Source organism: Nyctibius grandis, chromosome 4, assembly GCF_013368605.1.
Source record: "Nyctibius grandis isolate bNycGra1 chromosome 4, bNycGra1.pri, whole genome shotgun sequence".
In the NCBI taxonomy this organism is placed as follows: domain Eukaryota; kingdom Metazoa; phylum Chordata; class Aves; order Nyctibiiformes; family Nyctibiidae; genus Nyctibius; species Nyctibius grandis.
The window spans coordinates 33,789,734-33,809,174 of NC_090661.1; the positions used below are offsets into that span (position 1 = coordinate 33,789,734).

Below are 19,441 nucleotides of genomic sequence, written 5' to 3' on the forward strand. Positions count from 1 at the left end.
AAAACGACTGCGCATGCGGAACGGACATTTACATATATTAATGAGTTCCAGGAAATCTCATGACTATGCAAATGAGTTATTGGGAATCTTATGACTATGTATAACTTTATGGTATATAATCTCTGAAAATCTGCAAAATCGGCGGAGCACTCATGGTGGATAATCCCCAGTGCTGCCCAGCGCTGCAATAAAGAATGCCTCCTTAATAACACACTCTGGTGTTATTGAGTTTTCTTTCGGACTCCTTACCCAGCCGCACTGAGCTTCCCACTTCAGTGAGGAAAGTTAGAAAGCAAGGGGGTTTGGAGATCTCCGATTTTTTTGTATCAGTACCAGCAAGAGAGAGGAGTGAGTGTGAGGTCTGTGGGTTGTTTTTCCCTGAAACAGCACTTGTTTTCAAAGCATACCTCTCTCTATCCGTAAATATCCATGACAACATCTGGTGTCAGGGAGACGACAGACATGACAGCACACTCCTTGAATACCTAAGGGACTAGGCAGTTCATGCTGGCACCCCCACCAAAACAGCAGCATTGTCAGAAAGAGATCCCAATGGGTAGCTGGAGACACAGTGCCTCTGGGAACAAAGGTTTTGTATAGAGAAATGACAGTCACATGGACATGAAGCTGTCTGCATTCAGACATCTGTTTAGCATCACATAGCAAACCTCCCTAGCAAAAGCTATCTAGGTTACTTACTGTATAAGGAGTACTGCTCTGCTACATGTTATACATACACAGTTTGTAAAACTGTGTTTTGAGGTCCTTCACAGCAAAAAAACGCACTATAGGAAGTTGCACTTTTTCTTCTGGAAAAATATCCCGGTCTTTATAGATATTTAAATATGTAAAGAATGTCCTTAGTTTCCAAGTGATTTTGAATTATTAAAACAAAGAAGAAAACGACACAATGTTTTGTTATTTGTCTTCGAAGTGTTAGATGCTCAGTGGCTGTTTAGACATTACCTGAACCCTGATTTATAGCATCTGTATCAAGACAGATTGACATAGCATTCTGTACCAAGACAGATGATGCCCTGGTGGCACCTATGAAGGCAATAAGACAGTTCAAATGAGGGTGGTCTAGGTCTTCATTAAACATATCAGCCACACAAATTGTGTCTCTCTATGCCCACTCCCCCACCTACGCTGTCTGCACAGACACAACGCGTGTATGTGCCTCCTGAGCTGATGTACTAATCTATTCCCTTTGAACTCAAGTGACCTACATTCAGTCTTTTCCTCCCAGTGAATCACAACTGTCTAGAGTGACAGATGCCACCACAGATAATTTTGCAGAGGAGAAAGCAACTTTAGACCTCATAAGCTGCTAACGTAGTCAGCAGTGAACTAGTTACCTAAGAGACAAGCAGAGATCAGCTAGCACTGAGAAGCAGGCACTGCTCACCCAAAGCATTAAAATATGTAATTAAATTAAGCTTGGGGCTCATTTTCTTTACCTTCAAGATCACACTGTAAGGGCTTTTTGCTAAGGCTAGAGAAAGGAAGTCGAAGTACATTTTTAATCATTCATCCTCAAGAGTTAGATCTTAAACAGAGATTAGAAGTTTAAAAATAAAACAAGTGTGTTTTTGCAACTAGCCAACATTCACGCTCTGCAGAAATACTGTGCACACGCACAGCTGAGCCAGGAAGACAAGGGGCCATTTCACACCCCCACCAGGGACAAACCCAACCCCACAGCAGGAGGTAGGAATTGCTCCCCATCTTCCAGCAAGAAAAAGATTTTTCCTTAACATTTCCTTAACAAAAAACTAATGTTTTTGTTAGTGGGTCTTGCTCAAACTGTCAGGATTTTGAATATTATCCAATGCCGCACCACCTCCTCTCTCCCCATGTTAATCACCAGATATAGATCCTGTTACAGGCTCTCACAGATAGTCCCACCAAGCAGGTGGCAAGCATTGCGCATCCTGCAGACAGAGCAGGGTGGCAGACTGGCCTCAGGGAGCCACACTCCTGCCTTTGTGCCAGCTGGGGTACCATGCTGCTCCTGGAGGCTGGCCCACAGCCCCAGAGCCTGCACAGAGCTTGTCTTCCCAGGAAATAACACCTGGGTAGGATGCAACCTTGACAAGTCTGGTAATTTACCACGATGCTCCACACAGCTCTTCCTCACACTAGCTTTTGAACATCACACACAAAGGCTCTTGGCAGGACCCCCTGGTTGGGAGTCAGCCAGGCCCAATATGAAAGTGCAACTTGTCTGTAAACCAACAACAAAACTGGCATTTAACAGAGTGACTTAATATAACTCCTCATGCCGCTGTTGAATCATGACTTGGTTTCTCACAGAAGCTCAAGAATGACCTTCAGCTCACAATGCACACTTGTATTTTAGAGGTTCGAGGCCATGAGATCTATTCCCAGGGACTGTACTGGTACTCTTTCTGTAGTGACAATAGCGATGGTGCATACACATCCAGGATTTATTACAAAAATGAGTCCTTCTGCACAAGACCTTGTTCACTCAGCTATGTTCTCTGCTGTGCATTCAGCCCTGCGGCACGCAACATTGTCCTCTAATAGTGGACAAACTTCCTTGTCTATTTGTCAGTGAAGATTTGAGACTATCAGGCCTTTGGCATTTTATTTAGGAGCCATATGATATTCCATTTTAATTGATTAATTTTTCAGTTACTGCATTGCTCCAGTTCCAGGACTCAGCAATCAATTTGAACTGACAAGACCTCAGAGCCGTGCTCTGCTCCTGCTTGGGTCTCCATTTGCAAAGGCATTAAATTCACCTCCCCAGTAGCAAATTTAATCAAGGATGGTGTATACCAATGCAGAGCCACACAATGGGCTCATATATGCCTGTCAAATACGAAACCCCCCCGTGTTATGCTGTGCAGGCCTCTGTCATTCTAGACTTCAATCACATTAACAGAGGCTTCCTCAACAGCTTCTCTGCTCTGACGTTTAATCACTGTCAGCCAAGAAAGAGCTGGGCATATAAGAAAGAGCAGAGCCATTGAAGCAGGCATCACAAAAATGCATCTGACAGGCTTGAAATACACTCAGGGCAGGTATGGCCAAAACCACTGCTCACAGAAACACAGTTCTCCCGTGCACAAAGCACCACAGTCCTTCACGCAGCCACTTGTCTCATTCTGCAGGTGCAAACTGTGGCAAAACAAAGTCAATAATTGCAATGACCAGCAAGGAAGTTTAAAATCCATTACTCTGTCAATTCCCATCTGATACGAAGGGCAGCCATCATCTGACTCCATACGTACTATGCTCACAGTTCTGTTGTGAGTCTCGTATTGTATGATCATCTCATAAAGATGCAGCTCCTGGGTTACGTTGTTAGGAGAACTCCTAGCTTTTCTTTTGAAAGGATTATTTTTTGCCTTCATCGTTGCAGAAGAGAAAAAGGTGGTTACCTAGAAATTCAAAACCCAGAAGGTGAAGATAAAGGACACAAAACTTGATTTTCAAATCAAGTAATGTTTGAATGTTTGTGGTCAGCAGTAACACTGCTATAGAAACCTTGGGCTATAGCTGGTTTTTGGTCTGGCTAAACTCTAAGTCTGATCAGGTAGATTTTGGGAGGTGCTGGTTTTGAGTTCATTTATTAAAAGATATCTGACATTTTTCTCCACATATTCAACTAGTGAGTTTTTGCTCAAATCTCATTTCCAGAAAGCTCCCAGGGCCCTGCTCACACCATGCAAAAACTGCCCTCCTGACAGCCTCCCCCCCTCCACAGCTGGCTGGCTCACAACCCAGCCACCAGCTCAGCAGTTTCCACTCTGTGAGCAAGTTTGCAAACTAAAAGTTCACGCATGCGTCATAAGAAAAACATGGGTGTTTGCTTTTGATAGCTGGGGCTGTGACCCTAACCTTGTGCTTCCCAGAGGAGTGCGGTGTGAGTATAACTGGTACTGTCAAGGAAGACAGTCTTCCCTTCTCAAGATCTATGGGATGCATTTTTTAAAATTCTCTTCTTCCAAAGTATGACAGCTGAGTATAACCAGTAGGACAGAGTGAACTCCATTCACGTCTTTGGGCAGCAGAACAGCCCAGCTACCTCCCAATGCCTAGAAGCATCAGGCAGGTGCATTTTCACCATGCATATTTATTTCACCAAAGAGAGAGCACAGCTCCAAAAGCTGCTGTGGTGGTCAAAGAATCTTGCCTGGGCCTTCAAGCAGCCTTCCTAAATACAAATGAAAAATAAAACCTAGATACATTCAGTCCTGTCACAGCTCCATGAAAACCACAGGGGTGCTCACGAGGATGAGCTCTGTCTGGTTAGGTCTGCTCACTCGTCTCCGCAAAGAGCGGCACCAAGCACCGAGGTGTTGTTTGTGTTCAGAAGAACACGATGTAAAAATCTAAGTGTGCTGTAAATTACTAGTGAAATCCAGTGGCAAAATTCCCAGTGACATCAGCAGGACAGGATTTCAACCACAACAAAAATACAAACAGAGAGAAATAAACACACAGTGAGTACTCATCGAAGCCCCAGTTTTCCACTACCTTTCAGTCGTTCACACTCATTATTTTACTACAAGCTACTGTAAAAATCAAACTGCTTAACACACTGAACTTCCCATTTTTCCAAGTCTTTATTTGCTCTAGAAAATGGTTTGTGTTTAGGAACCGTGCTAACTAGTATGTTGTTAAATAGCCTTCACTACCCAGAAGACAAATAATGTATAAATTTCTAGCTGGAGGTTGTGGTGGCAAGGTAAAGGTTAAATGCAATACAGCTTGTCAGAGACGTGAAGTCTGTAACGCAATTCATTTTCTCCCAAACAGAAAAAGATGTTGAGACGTTCTTCACATTTCTGGCTCCCTCTTGTTGGGTTTTAGTATTTCTGGCTCCAGAAGGGAACATGGAGATGAACAAACATGAACAAAGGAAATGTGCTGACAGGTTTGTTCAAAGTAGGTTTAAAAAAATTCATAAAACCAAAAGCAGAGCTGTGGTTGCAAGTGTGGGGACAGACAGCACCAAAGACATCACAAAATAAACCTACAAAATAAACAAACCAGAAAACCAACCACAGAAAAACTGGAAAGAACTGTTAGGCAGGGAAAAAAATGCAGGAGGCCTGTCCTTAAATGACAAAAGGTGAATGTGAAAGAGAAATTAACTTGTAACTCTGCATTACACAGTCTGGAATAAGCATTTCTTACTGTAGCTGGTTTGGTATAAAAAGTGTTCTAAATAATGAGCCTGAACACAGCAGGACTACAGCCAACAGCACCCAGGCAGTGTATTCACCTGCATGCCCTATCTATTTCAGGCAGCCTGTATCTGCTGCTGCTGAAGGTGGTCTGACCAGCAACACACCCAACGCCAATAAAGAGCAATGCTCTTTGGCAGAGAAGCACCTTCTATGAATAAAATAGTTTTAAGCGTTCAAATATTTTTGATTAGCACAACGGCAGCTGCCAGTGAGATCTCTGCAGCCGCAGGGCATGAGCTGGAGCATGCACAGCAGCTCTCGTGCCCACTGAGTAACATGCACTGCTCAGGATTCAGACGATTGCCAGGACAGCATTTTTCAACCTTTCTCTCTAATTAACAGATGTTTAAGCAACATGAGTTGCTCTGGCTCTCTGCTCAAGCCAGCGATGAGAGATGTACCAAACTTCTACAGGAGCACATCCTTCAGGACTTTATCTACCTTAGACAAACGACACTTCCCTGTACATCAATATATATATATATTACCTCATACTTCTTTCTCCCTTGCCCCTTCCAACCCAAACCAATATTAAAAGGCATATTTAAGGTTGTAGAGTCGAGCACACAGCACAGAGGGCAATCTTGAATTACAATTGTCAGCGCAAAGCTAGTTCTACCATGTGTGTCCACCACAAGCATTAATTGGCATGACTGCACATAATTACATGCCAACATGTGCCCTGACACAGGAGACTTGAGCTCCCTGGAGATCTTCCCCTGCTTCCCTGCACTCACATACAAAGTAGAACAGAAACTTTTTGGCATGCCAGAAGCACCCAGATCAGGTCCCCAGTGATATCTCACACTTAGTAGCTTCAACTAATTTGAAGCCAGAAATGGCAGTCAGGAAGAATCAGCCTGCGACTGGGTCCCGAGGGGAGCCATAGCAGCAGCAAGGCAGAGAAGTCCTTGTGTTACAAGAGGCAGCTTTCTTTTCACATGCACACCATGCGTGGATCCTTTCAGGATCATCCCCCAAGGAGTGCTACAGGGAAACAAGACCTCTTTTAGGAGGCAGCATTTTGAGGTCTTTTCTCCACATCAAAGCAAGGCCTTCTCAGGACAGATCTTCTTCTCTCCTAATATCAGCCTCCACAATTATAGTGGGGTCCCCTTCACCTCTGTAATTGCCCTGGTGGAAGTTCCTTCCCATTTTCTCCTGCCCTATTGCCCACTCCTGCTGTATTTTTCAGGAGATGCTTGTGGAGGGGAAGATGGCTGAGTTACCAAGACACCCCATGCTTTAGGGGTGCTTTGGAAGAACCTGCTCCATCTCAGCCAGAAACTCAAAGCTCTCTGCTACTGGCACCTCCCCTCCTACTTCATTGATTTTAATGCTGCCCGTAACAGAGTGAAAATGGAAAACAAGAATGAAAACAAAGCAAAATCCAGAACCACTGCACACAGAACTAAACACCACGCCAGGGAAGAAGCTAAGCTCTCTTTGCTTTCTCCCAGGCCTGCCGTTGAACATGCTTGCTGGAAGCTGCAATACACTATATGCAAACTGAACTTAAGTCTTCTCCAACTAGTCAAAGCCCCCCAAAAACCTGACTGGAGGCCAAGGTGTTCTTAAACTCAAAATGCAGGCTATTCCAACACCGATCCCCTAATCATCCATTTCTGCTCAGCCATAGCAGTGCTGCGAAGTACATTTGGCCCCTCATCTCTCATTGCCCAGGCAGGTAGTGAACAGGCAATGACAGATGTGTACCAACAGCCTGCAACTGCTCCTAGCCTGCCTCAGAGGGAGCAGGAGGTCTCATATTTGGAAAGATCCCAAGGTATCATAAACCGGCTGCTGTTTTCCCTTTACAGCATCATTTCTGTCTCTGATTGCATACGCAACCACGAGGGCATAGGCTATAAAGCCCAAGCCTGCAGCTGATACAGAGATCTGTCTGCATTTCTAGATGTTTGTTACCATAGCAATACCATAGTACTTTTTAGTTTGTTTTGTTGCTTTTTTTTTTTTTTAAAGCTAGGTTCTTATCCAGTGCAAACAGAGCAAGTTCCCCCTTATGCGAGAAGGAAATTAATACTCGCAGCATTCTGTGGATACGGCAGGGCCTGCTACCTGGGAGCAGGGTGCTGAGAGGAGATGCTCAGCTCCTGCCTCACACTCCACTGCGATTGCAGGGCTCTGCCCACTTCATTCACAAAAGCCATTTCTGATGCCTACACCCAGCATGGTGTTGCTACCTACCCACGCTGAGGAGTACCATGCTACTGTGCCTCCTTGCCTCCTCAGGGAGCTCTTCTGATTAACTTTTCTCAGAACAATCATCAGATTGTTACGAGCATCCACTTTCAGCTTCTCCCCTAAACAGCTCAGCCAAAAGCAGCTTACAAAACCAGCACAAATAAGCTAAAGCCAGCTTTAGACTCCTTTCCTAGAGTCTACTTCCAGGGTCTAGTAATGATCTACCGAAGCCTTAATACAGCTATCATAATGGCGTTTTCTGCCATATCAACATACATTGGTCAACAGCTTGGTTTTCAGGATGTCATTCATGGGCTCTGCAAAAGATAAAACAAGCTGATCGCCAGACATTCACACCTCCCCCAAATAAGTACAACTAACTGTAGTCATGTTCAAAGTTAAGGATATCCAAGGGAGAATCCTTCCAGAAGCAGAAAGAAAGGTGTCCTTTTGGAACAAGCTTAAAAGAGCCAAGCACTTGGTAAATTCAGGCAATTCGGGAAAGCTGGCCCTTTAGCAACCAATACCCCAACTAAGCGGAGCAGAAAAAGAGCTTAGCAACACACTCTTCATTAGAAACTAGCAGTTAAGTTAAACAATAGAAAACCATCTCACAGCATCAAATCTTTGTAAGGTACATCCATTATAAAACTGAGCAATTTTTGCACACCTCTCCTCCTGATTCGCTGGGACTTCACACTACCCACTTCTGTATGCCGGTTCACGGAGGATAACTGCCTGGTACTGTTCCTGCAAATGCAAGTCCTTAAACACAGGCAGTAGAGGTTTGTACTGCAATGCTAAAGGCCTGGGGTTCATACATATCTGTCAGCCATGCGGAACGACAGAATGAATAATTTTGTTAAAGGAAAGTAGAAAGGTATCTTTCAAAAGCCCACTGATCTTTATCATAGAGTAGGAAAGAAATCATGTTTCTCTTTGCAGTAAAATAAGTGATCTTCTACACCAAAATCGAAACTGTAGCATGTGATGGACTGCTTCAAAAATGGCTGCCTTGGAGAGAGATAACTGACACAGATCATGCACCGTGGCGAAAGTAATGCAATAGTGTCGTGGTTTAATCCCAGCCAGCAGCTAAGCCCCACACAGCCACTCGCTCACTCTGCCCCGGTGAGATGTGGGAGAGAATTGGAAGAGTAAAAGTGAGAAAACTGGTGGGTTGAGATAAAGACAGCTTAACAGGTAAAGCAAAAGCCGCGCACATGAGCAAAGCAAAATAGGGACTTCACTACTTCCCACGGGCAGGCAGGTGTTCAGCCATCCCCAGGACAGCAGGGCTCCATCGTGCTTAACGGTTACTTGGGAAGACAAACGCCATCACTCTGAATATCCCTCCCTTCCTTCTTCTTCTCCCACCTTTATATGCTGAGCATGCCACCATATGGTGTGGAATATCCCTTTGGTCAGTTGGGGTCAGCTATCCCGGCTGTGTCCCCTCCCAGGTTCTTGTGCACCCCCAGCCTCCTTGCTGGTGGGGTGGTGAGAAGCAGAAAAGTACTTAACTCTCTGTAAGCACTGCTCAGCGATAACGAAAACATCCCTGTGCTATCAACACTTTTCAGCACAAATCCAAAACATTGCCCTACACTAGCTTCTATGAAGAAAATTAACTCTACCCCAGCCAAACCCAGCACAAATAGCAATTTATATATCTGCATTAACCAGTGCCACACAGTTCAAATCCTACTGTGTCAGGTCTCAGACATGACGATAGGTGTCAAGAGAAGAGAGATACCTATCTCAAGGAGGCTCATTAAGTTGGGAACACTGAAATGTCTAACAAAATCTCATGGGTTGAGGTACTACAACTTCACTTAGCCACCACAAGCAAATGCGGTTTTAATCAATGGAGTTGAAAGTGCTTCACTAGTTTTTGCTCGTGGAGCCTCTGCTGCAAGGCTCAGAGATCACCTCCAGCTAAAGAGGGCTCTACCTGCTGCAAGTCACTGCTGCCCTGGTGACTTCATCAGAGGATGCACGCACCAGTCATCCTATCTTGGGCAAGCCCACCCTCACACAGCAGGGGACTGTAACCTGGCTTGTCCCCAGCTCCTGGATGCCCCAAGTCCTCTTAGGGATGCCCCAGACAAGAGAAACCCAAGAGGAAGGAAGGCAGCTGGGTCCTGGAGGTGCTTGCCACCAGCCCTTCTGCAAGGATGGCTCTGGGGCTTTTAAACTAAAGGTGTCCAAGACGGACCTCTGCTTGGCGGGGACAGAAGTGCACCAGCCGAACTGATCAGGTTTGGTCTCTTATTAGGTAGGTATGTCAGTTCCCTTGTGGTAGATACAGGGAGGCATCCCTCTGACCTCCAATGGTTTTGCTCAGGAGGTCAAATGGCTTGTCCCTATTTCATTTGTACCACTCAGAGCAGTAGGAGAAACACTAGAGCTGAATGACTACTTTAAACAAAACAGGAAAATAAGTACAAAATCCTCTGTACTGAAAAAAAGTCTCCAGAAGTTATCACAATTAAGATATCATTACAGCATGCACTCATAGCAGGGCTTGCAACGTGAACCTCAAGGCTGCCAGTATACACCCACACAAATAACACATACACATTTCCCAGACAACTCAGTTCAGAAACTGTACACATAGCCACACCTCAGGTTTCCTATTAAATTATTGTCCCTTTCTGTCCTCATCTGAAAGTGCAGAAAGTCTACAGGGATGTTTAAATAGCTGCTGTTCTCTGCAGTCTAGAGTGCAGAGGAAAAAGCACAAGGAAACAAAGTTGGTCCTATCTTGCCACATCACAATATACTTTGCCTCCAAATTAACTTTCTTTATCCATCCTGTCTGGCCCCCTACAAGCTCTCGCCATTCCGTGTCACTTAGATGCACAGAGTCAGAGGCTGTGAGACTTTGCTATCTCCAGGTTAATATTCAGTCTCTGGGTTATGGAGCCAGCATTTAGGGCAGTGGCTCAAAATGCAACGATATTTCCAGCAAGGCCACTCCAGCAGCCCTTGGAGATGACTTGAGGGCTGCTAGTCCAAACGGCACCTTTCCACCCAGTCCCTCCACTCAGTGCTGAACTGGAGCTGGGGTGCAGCAATCACCTCAGCAAACAACCATCTTTAACCTGATGTCATCTTAAAAGATGAAAGTTCATACAAGTACTTCATCACCCATCAGATATCCCTTTAACAGACTCCTCCTATTATAACATAAAGAGCAATATGCCAGAATGAATTCCCAAATGGCCGATAAATTTTGGAGGGAAGCAGCAAGTGTGAAAAGCATATATAGAACACCCATCCCCATCCTCTGTTTTCCTACACACATTTGCCCCTTTGATCTCTTCCCAGAGCACCATGTTAGCCTGTGTGAAGCAATAAGTTTTAAACCAAGAGGGAAAGGAACTCCCTCAACTTCTTTTAGTTGATAGTGACTTAATGTCACCCTTCACTGCACAATTCCATGTTACCAAGCAAGTGACAGTCACCATCCCTCTCATAGCCCCTGGTTAATACCAGGCTAACAAGAAGAATTCTCTTTGCAGTCAACCCATCTGAAGCAAAACATTCCCAGAATGGTGTCTTCTCCTCCACCCAAGTGCTTTAACCTTGAGTACAAACATCAGTGGCAACAGAGCAAAAATGCTTTTCCTCAGGGACCACAGCAAGCATCTGGTGGAGACCAACTTGGCTTTTGTTCCTACTGTTTCCCCCTACGCTCCTCCCAAATACACCCTGCATCCCTCAGTGTGTTCTCAGCCCAGTTATTGGAAGATGACCCCTCTGCCCCCTGTCCTCTCATGACCTAGCAGAGCCCCTGTCTCCTGCTGGTATGGGACTGTACTGGCTCAGCCCCTGCCTCCCTCACAGCCCAAAAGGGAGGCAGTACCCAGGGACAAGGAAATACAAGCATTGTTTGCAGACAGATGGAAGGACACCTTGGTAAGACTAGTTTCTCCTGTGTTTCCTGACCTCCCAAGCACTATCCCTACTGGCAGCTGGCAAAATCTGGAGGAATGACACACTTGTTCACTGTAACCTGCAGAGCAAAATATAAGATTAGCACCTTAACAGAGCAAGGGGAGCAGTAATAAGTGCCTGCAGGCTCTTAAATCAAATATTCTTGCTTCTTTCAGCAAGCTACCACAGCTGTCCATCCCTTCTTCCGGCTGCATAGCCCCAGCAAGATCTTTTGGAAGACACAATCAATGATGTTCACAAGACCACAGCAATGACTTGCAGAGCCCTTGAGAAGTGACTAACACCTCCTTTCCATCTCAGCTCAAAGGGAAAACTGCAAAGCAGGAAACAGCTTCATAAAACACCTACTTCCAGGTCCACCCAAGTCCTTCATCTGAAAGACCCTGCAAATCTCAAACCCAAAATGTTTATTTTAATTAACTGCTTCCGTTCACCATAAGGATACAAAAGACTTGGATTCACCTTTTTTTTTCTTAAGGAGAATATTGTCCTATAATTAAAAGCAGATAAAGGTATTCTCTGCCTGGCAACAGGCACTTTAAACTCCTATTTTTGTGCTTTTTTGAGCCAGTAAAGCAATTTTACATTACTCACATCTTAAAGAATAAACTGTTCTAGAGAAGAGTTTAATCAATTAATCCTCAGTGCTGTGCAGGAGATTTTACATGGAGGAATCCAATAAGCTATGGATTGTCAGTAAATTCTTATCTATTTTAACTAAATTCTTCTCTGTTCTAACTAAATTCTTCTCTGTTCTAAGGGTCTGTAACTCTCGTCCTCATACATGTGACAGATCTTAAAATTATTCACGTCGGGGCCCCCAGACTGCAAGACAGACGTATAAAAAACTGCACAGAAACAATTCTGGGTTTTTTTTCTGGACAGAGAAGGCACCACAGCCCACAGGTCAGTGACTCTTCAAGCATCTTAACAACTCCACAACAGTCTGTTCCTCTTCCAAGAGTGGTAGGCACTGCATGCTTGAGAACAAGGACAGGCAGAAATGCTTGTTCTACCCTCCTTCATTTTGAGATATTTCTTTAAATTCCAACTTAATGTCCACTTAAACTTGAAAAACCCCATACTCAAATAAATAAATCTTCCAGGCAAGACCTTCCATCAGACCGTATTTGGCAGAGGAGACACTTTCATCCCTAACTCACGACATTAGAGCACAGAAGACAACGGCATAAAGAAGAATGCTTAACACTTTAATCCCAAAAGAAGAGTGCAAGAAGTGTGCACAGAGCATCTGCAATTAAGCACTCACTGAAGAGCAGGTCTTAATTAAACACATGGACAAAAACTCGTCTCCTCTCTAGTAACACCACTGATCACCTAGCTTTTGTGCTTAGAGGACAGAAGCAGCTGAAAATCACAACTTTTAGGTACTGCGAGAGCCAGCGTGGAATTTGGCCTAGTACACCCAACTGCTACAACACTGATCTCAAAACACACTTTGTCCATTCTTTCTGTAAGCCAAGCCATCTACGTGGGCTTCCCTTTCTGCCTCTGCCTGCCACACTGGCATTGCTCCTCAAGGCTCTGGGGCGAGAGCAAAGTCTTTTCCCAGTTAAAAGAGGGCTCGAAACGTGTCTCTGTGAGACAGCTTCCATACGTTCACTTCCTTTTTAGGCAGGGGAAGGAAACAGTTCTCCTTAGCAATCTGTTTATACCGTGATATCCATCTGGAGAGGAAGAAAGGAGACAAACCAGCTAAAAGAAAATTTATCTGAGGAGATAGATGGGGATTATTGGCCAAAAAACCCCACCAAAACCAACTCTCCCGTGGTCTAATTGTTCCCACTAGCTTCAGAGGGGAGCCTTGCTGCACCCCACTAGCAAGCATTTCAAATGATGCTTACATGCTCTGGAGCCAGCAAGATGTTCTTGCATTATTCTCTGTGAAAGACATGGACCCTTCAAAACTTGAATGTAGGCAATTAATCCTTGGTGCTGGAAGCTAGGTTTCACATAGAAGAACCCAACAAGCAATTTTAATCTCCAGTTCTTGAGCTCTGCACAGCCAATGGACTTTCACTTCTTCAGATGCTTTCAAAATGGCATCCCTTGGCCAGCTGAGGGAGGGCAGAGGGGAGAGAAGCAGGATGGAAGATCTACTTGTACCCCAAACTAAGTTGTTAATTTTGAAATCATAGCAAGTTATCTTATAGAATCATAGAATGGTTTGGGTTGGAAGGGACCTTAAAGATCATCTAGTTCCAACATCCCTGCCACGGGCAGGGACACCTTTCCTCTAGACCAGGTTGCTCAAAGCCTCATCCAATCTGGCCTTAAACACGGCTAGGGAGGGGGCAGCCACAACTTCTCTGGGCAGCCTGTTCCAGTGTCTCACTACCCTCACAGTAAAGAATTTCTTCCTAATATCTAATCTAAATCTACCCTCTTTCAGTTTAAAACCATTCCCCCTCATCCTGTCACCACCTGTCCTTGTAAAAAGCCTCTCTCCCGCTTTCCTGTAGGCCCCCTTCAGATACCGGAAGGCTGCTACGAGGTCTCCCCGGAGCCTTCTCTTCTCCAGGCTGAACAACTCCAACTCTCTCAGCCTCTCTTCATAGGAGAGGTGCTCCAGCCCTCTGGTCATCTTTGGGGCCCTCCTCTGGGCTCGCTCCAACAGCTCCATGTCCTTCTTCTGTTGGGGACCCCAGAGCTGAATGCAGTACTCCAGATGGGGTCTCACGAGAGCGGAGTAAAGGGGCAGTATCACCTCCCTCGACCTGCTGGCCACACTTCTTTTGATGCAGCCCAGGATGCGGTTGGCCTTCTGGGCTGCAAACACACACTGTCGGCTCATGTTGAGCTTCTCGTCAACCAGCAATATCATATGGAACCTCATCTCTGTCTGCAGACACCAAGGACTGCCACATTTCATAGAAATAGTAAACAACAACAGACACATTTCTGCTGATGTAATTAATCTCTATCCCCTGCCATATTAACAAGAAAAAGATGCTCGTGTTTATGATGAATTCTTCTAATTAAGAACCCTGTTCAAATGACAGCGTCTCACCCGAGGGATTTTGTCTAAACCAGGAACTCAGTTCAAGGATAAAATTCAGCTGCACAGCTAGGTAAGCACAAATCACAGTGACACTTTTCCTTCTGCTAGGCAGGAGCCAATGAACCATCCCTGGATAACTCGTTACTGTTTGCCTCATTCGAGTCACTCGTGACAAGGGCCTTCACCTTGCAGCACTGCAAGATGTCACACTCGCAAACAGAGACCTGAGCACTCCCAATGCTGCATCCCAAAGACACCCCAAGAGGAGAAGCGTCATCCTTGGGGGGCAAAGCATGCTGGCACAGCGCATCAGTAGGGTATATTCACCTCACTTTTCCTTAATCCACCTCTTTTCCCTGCAAAAGAGCCATGACTATTTGCACATGCACTGACGCTCTACGGAAAGGGATGTCAGTCAAATGCCCTGTGGGAAAGACATTCAAAGAGAATGTCAATGGAGCCCGAGCAATCAGCGTAAATCAAGACTTTAACCTTTCTGAACCTCCCTCAGACTCCTGATCTGTAAAAGAAGATGCTCAAGCACTTACCACATTTCTGAAGAGTCAAGTGCACCAGACATGTCAAAGCAAAAAATGTTTATTACCAAAAGTACCAATTGAAGTGTCTTCAAACATATTGTCTCTGGACTGTTTCCCCCTGTAAAAACCACTGGGCAGAACAGATGCTGCTACAAATCTGTTTAACATAGAAATATGGATTCACTTTCAGCCTGTACATCTTTAGTAGATAGATCCTTGGCTTGGTGCAATATCAAAGTCCTAACTACTGACATTAGAAACTAAGTCATACATATAGCAGCCAGCACCCCACTTTCTGGCACTTTCTGTTTATTGACCAGCAGACAGAAATCTGGCTGCCTAGCAGCTGAATGAGATGGGAGCAGCCCCTTTCCCATGCAGCAAAAACGTTCAAGGAAAATGATCCTCATTCCGCTGCTCTCTGTCGTGAGACCATTAGGCCATGACATCCAGACAGGTCATTTAATACAATAGGAATAACTCCACCGATATTATTTCCCTTGCCTGAATGGGAGGCAGTCTGTTAAATTAGCTCTGGAGGAGCAGACAGGCCCCTCTAACAGCAGTCCTCTCCTCCCAAATCACACATCTTCAAAGGAGGGGATGTCGCAGAGCTCCTTCTACAGCAAGGGGCAGCCACCTCCAGCCCATTGATGTTGAATCCTATTCTATAATCCCAGCACCCTTAGATAATCATTACTTCTGGTTTCAGACACTGAGCATTCAATTTGGCTCAATACAGACTGAAACCACAGCGCTGTGCATCCTGCCTATTATATTGGCAACCTATTTAACAGGACGGAGAGAAGGAAGAGCTATCGGATGGTTTTTGTACCTCCCCAAACAAGCAAGAGGCTACAAGAGAGAGTGCGGGCTGTTGCTACAGGGGACAGTCAGCATCTGCAGGGAGGATGCCTGGATGATACAGTTATTTTAACACCTCCACTTTGTGTGACTGATGCAAACACCACCATATGTGTAAAGAGGAAATACAAAAAACCCTTCTTCTTTCCTAATAAACTCAAATAGCTGAAGTGACAAGGTAAGAAAAACAATATTAGCATTCTACATTTCAGCAAACATTCAAATGTTTTAAATACATTTTAATACTTCCACACCCGCCCTACACTAGGAGCACATGCTAAGGACAGAAGTCCTTGCACCCCACAGTTCTTCATACACCTTTATCATCCGTGGGGAGTATCAAGGAAGCTCCTCCAAGTTCACGTAAGCTAGTTCAGCACACCAAGGAGAATATTGTTGATCACCTTCACACTCTCAGAAACGCATCAAATCAATTTAATTAAAAGCTAAGAGAGATTTTTTAAAAGTAACAGGTTTTTGAGGAATGTGCAGTGACAAGTTCTTTTTAGGTCAACACTTACTAAAGCACAGTATAAATACCTTTCTCCTTGCCAGACCTGGTGTCTGTCCAGACGACAGATAGCTGAGCTGCCCTCTAAATGACATCGAAGACATTCCCACGCAGTTGTTTTTCACACATGCTTTGGTAATGCTGGAGGTACTGAACTGGAAGGAGAATTGCAAATAGTTCTTCTGGAAGCACAGCCTATGGGGAGCCTGAGCAGTCCTACCAAACAGGTGTGGATTTTCTACTCACCCTTCTCAGGAGCAAAGGTATTTCCTTTAGATCACCAGGGTTTTCAGTCTATTTTGGTCATTTTATCTCCTGAAGTAACTCCAAAGAGCCCATTTCTGCTCACAGTGCAGAGCCATCCTGTAGAACCAATTCTGTCCCAGTCCCATAGAGCTGTATGGAGACATTCAAGAAGCAATAGCAAGTCTATGTCAAACAAGACAAGCTCCCCTAGGGACTTGCTTGTGGTTGTTAGGAGCCTTCTTGAGGTGGCATATTGCTGCTATCCCAGAAACATTGCTCCTCACCTCTCTAATCAGGAGAGATGGTCTCCAGCGTGCCTCACAGAGTGGGTTATCCAGCTCAGGTACAGGCTATAACTCAAGGCCCTCATACCTCAGACCTCTGAGTTTCCCCTGCCTGCATTACAGAATTACTAGCAACATATATTATCCAATATCACCTGCCAACACAACAGGGGTAAAGGCCTAGTCATCCATTTGTAACTTTTCATCATCCAACTGACGTTGTCCAGACTGCTAGAATCTGAACTAGTCACCTACCCCTTCGACATCCGCAGCAGTAGATGTCCTACATTCAGACCCCTGTTTTGGGTGGAAATGAGTACATCTAGCTAAATTCATCCTTGTAAAATTCTGCTCCTGCAAAAGCAGCTGCTGCTGCTGGTGTTTGCATTTGACTATTAATACCTTGTGGCAAAGGGGCCATATGCCCAGACGGTGTTGCCCATTACAACTTGTGCCACCAGACAGGAATATAAGCGTTTCTGCATGCAGGCACTCACGTTGCTGTAATCTATCTGCTTTGGTTGGTAGCAAGACAAAAAACAAGTACACACTACAAACGCCAGGAGTGTATTCCCAGATTCAAACACTCTTCTTTCTGCAGAGAGATTAAGTACCTACAGTGTATTCTTTCCCCCAAGAAGAGCAAATCATGCAAGCTACTGGTCTGAGCACAGAACTAGAATCCAGACACTGGTTATGGATGTCACTTGGCATTAAAAACAACCTAACATGGGGGACCTCACTTTACCCTGATAAATTTGAGAATTTAACTTTCTGAAGGCAGGCGGCTGCTGAAGAAGCAGCAGCAGCCCCAGGGAGCCCCATTGCCACACCGGTCGCCACCACAGCCCGCTAAGGAGTGTTTAAACACCGTTCAGTATTAGGGCTGAGGTGGAAGAGGCCGAAGTCCAGCTCCCAGAGCTCATCAAACACTCTGAGATTTATTCCTGTTCATCCTGGAGGGCAGTTTATCATGATGAGAAGTTGTGCTGTTAAGCGGTAACAGGTTTAATGATTAACATTTGCATGTACAGGAATCATTTACAAGCTTTTTCTAACCTGTCTCCCCACTCCCGCTCCCAGCAGTTTATTCTCAAAATGCTTCTTCTTCCCCCAAATGAACAGGCAGAAGGAAACGCACACTAAAACCTGAGCTGGCACTTGGGGTAACTGAGGGGGTGCAAAGTTCCTGACCCCCCCAAGCTGCAGTCACAAGCAGAATTTATTCACAGAATCACAGAAGGGTTAAGGGTTGGAAGGGACCTCTGGAGATCATCTAGTCCAACCCCCTGCCAAAGCAGGTTCATCTAGAGCATGTTGCACAGGGTTGCGTCCAGGCAGGTCTTGAATATCTCCAGAGAAGGAGACTCCACAACCTCCCTGGGCAGCCTGTTCCAGTGCTCTGCCACCTTCAAAGTAAAGAAGTTCCTCCTCATATTCAGATGGAACTTCCCATGTTTCAGCTTGTGCGCATTGCCCCTTGTCCTGTCACTGGGCACCACTGAGAAGAGTCTGGTCCCCCCTCCTCTTGACACCCACCCCTAAGGTATTTGTAAGTGTTGATAAGATCCCCTCTCAGTCTTCTCTTCTCCAAGCTGAAGAGACCCAGCTCTCTCAGCCTCTCCTCATAAGAGAGATGCTCCGGTCCTCTGATCATCTTTGTAGCCCTTCGCTGGACTCTCTCCAGTAATTCCTTATCTTTCTTGAACTGTGGGACCCAGAACTGCACACAGTACTCCAGATTTGGCCTCACCAGGGCTGTGTAAAGGGGCAGGATAACCTCCCTTGACCTGTTGGCCACACTCTTCCTAATGCACCCCAGGATACCATTGGCCTTCCTGGCCCCAAGGGCACATTGCTGGCTCATGGCGAACTAGAGTAACACCTTACAAAGCTCCTAAGGTACGGGAGGCACAAAATAAGAAGAGGATCCTTCATACACCCAGTTCCCATCAGCACTCTCCCTTCCTGCAACTGCTGGTCCTGCCCACTTGACTGCCAGGAGTCCTTGCTCCTGCATACCAGGTGATCTGGGGACACAGACTAATGCCAGTGTGTCGCAGAGCTGCCACAGCTCAGGAGGTCACAGTGCATCCCGTGCAGACCCTGCAACAAAGTGGGCGCAAAAGGTTAGGGAGGATTTTCTCACACCTTCTTCAGTGCTTGTAGTGCTGCTAATACCTGTTTATCCCTTCCTCGCCCTTCCTTATAATGTCTCTTAAGAAATATTGGGGAAAGGCAGAAGAAAGGTACAGAGCATTCCAATCCCCTTTAAGCTCAACGTGACAATTCTAATCCTCTAGCTAAAAAGAAAGAGGAGGAAAAATGAGATGGGCTGTGACAGGTTGGGAGGACTAAATCCCTGTTAACTAGAGCACCAAGATTTAAAGGCCTCAGCTCTGCACACCTCATACGCCTCTAACAAGGTCCCCGCAGTACGTGGTCCCTGCCAATTCCTCAGCAAGTAAACACAAGCAAGAGTTGGTGAGACCCACTGCCCCAAGGATGCTGGCAGTGGCAAGAGGACTCTACTGTCATGGCATTGCCATGCCAAGACTAATGTGTCCAAAGCCATGGGGGTG

General features: G+C 45.4%; 1 protein-coding gene across 1 annotated transcript in view; it reads right to left on the minus strand.

Annotated features, from left to right (window-relative positions):
* The window catches only part of GALNT16 (polypeptide N-acetylgalactosaminyltransferase 16), a 77,725-nt gene that overhangs the window by 47,259 nt on the left and 11,025 nt on the right, over window positions 1-19,441 (minus strand). Inside the window, exon 2 of the mRNA XM_068398766.1 lies at window positions 11,100-11,115. Within this exon, the coding sequence (XP_068254867.1) occupies window positions 11,100-11,115 (16 nt within the window). The remainder of the gene's footprint in view (window positions 1-11,099; window positions 11,116-19,441) is intronic.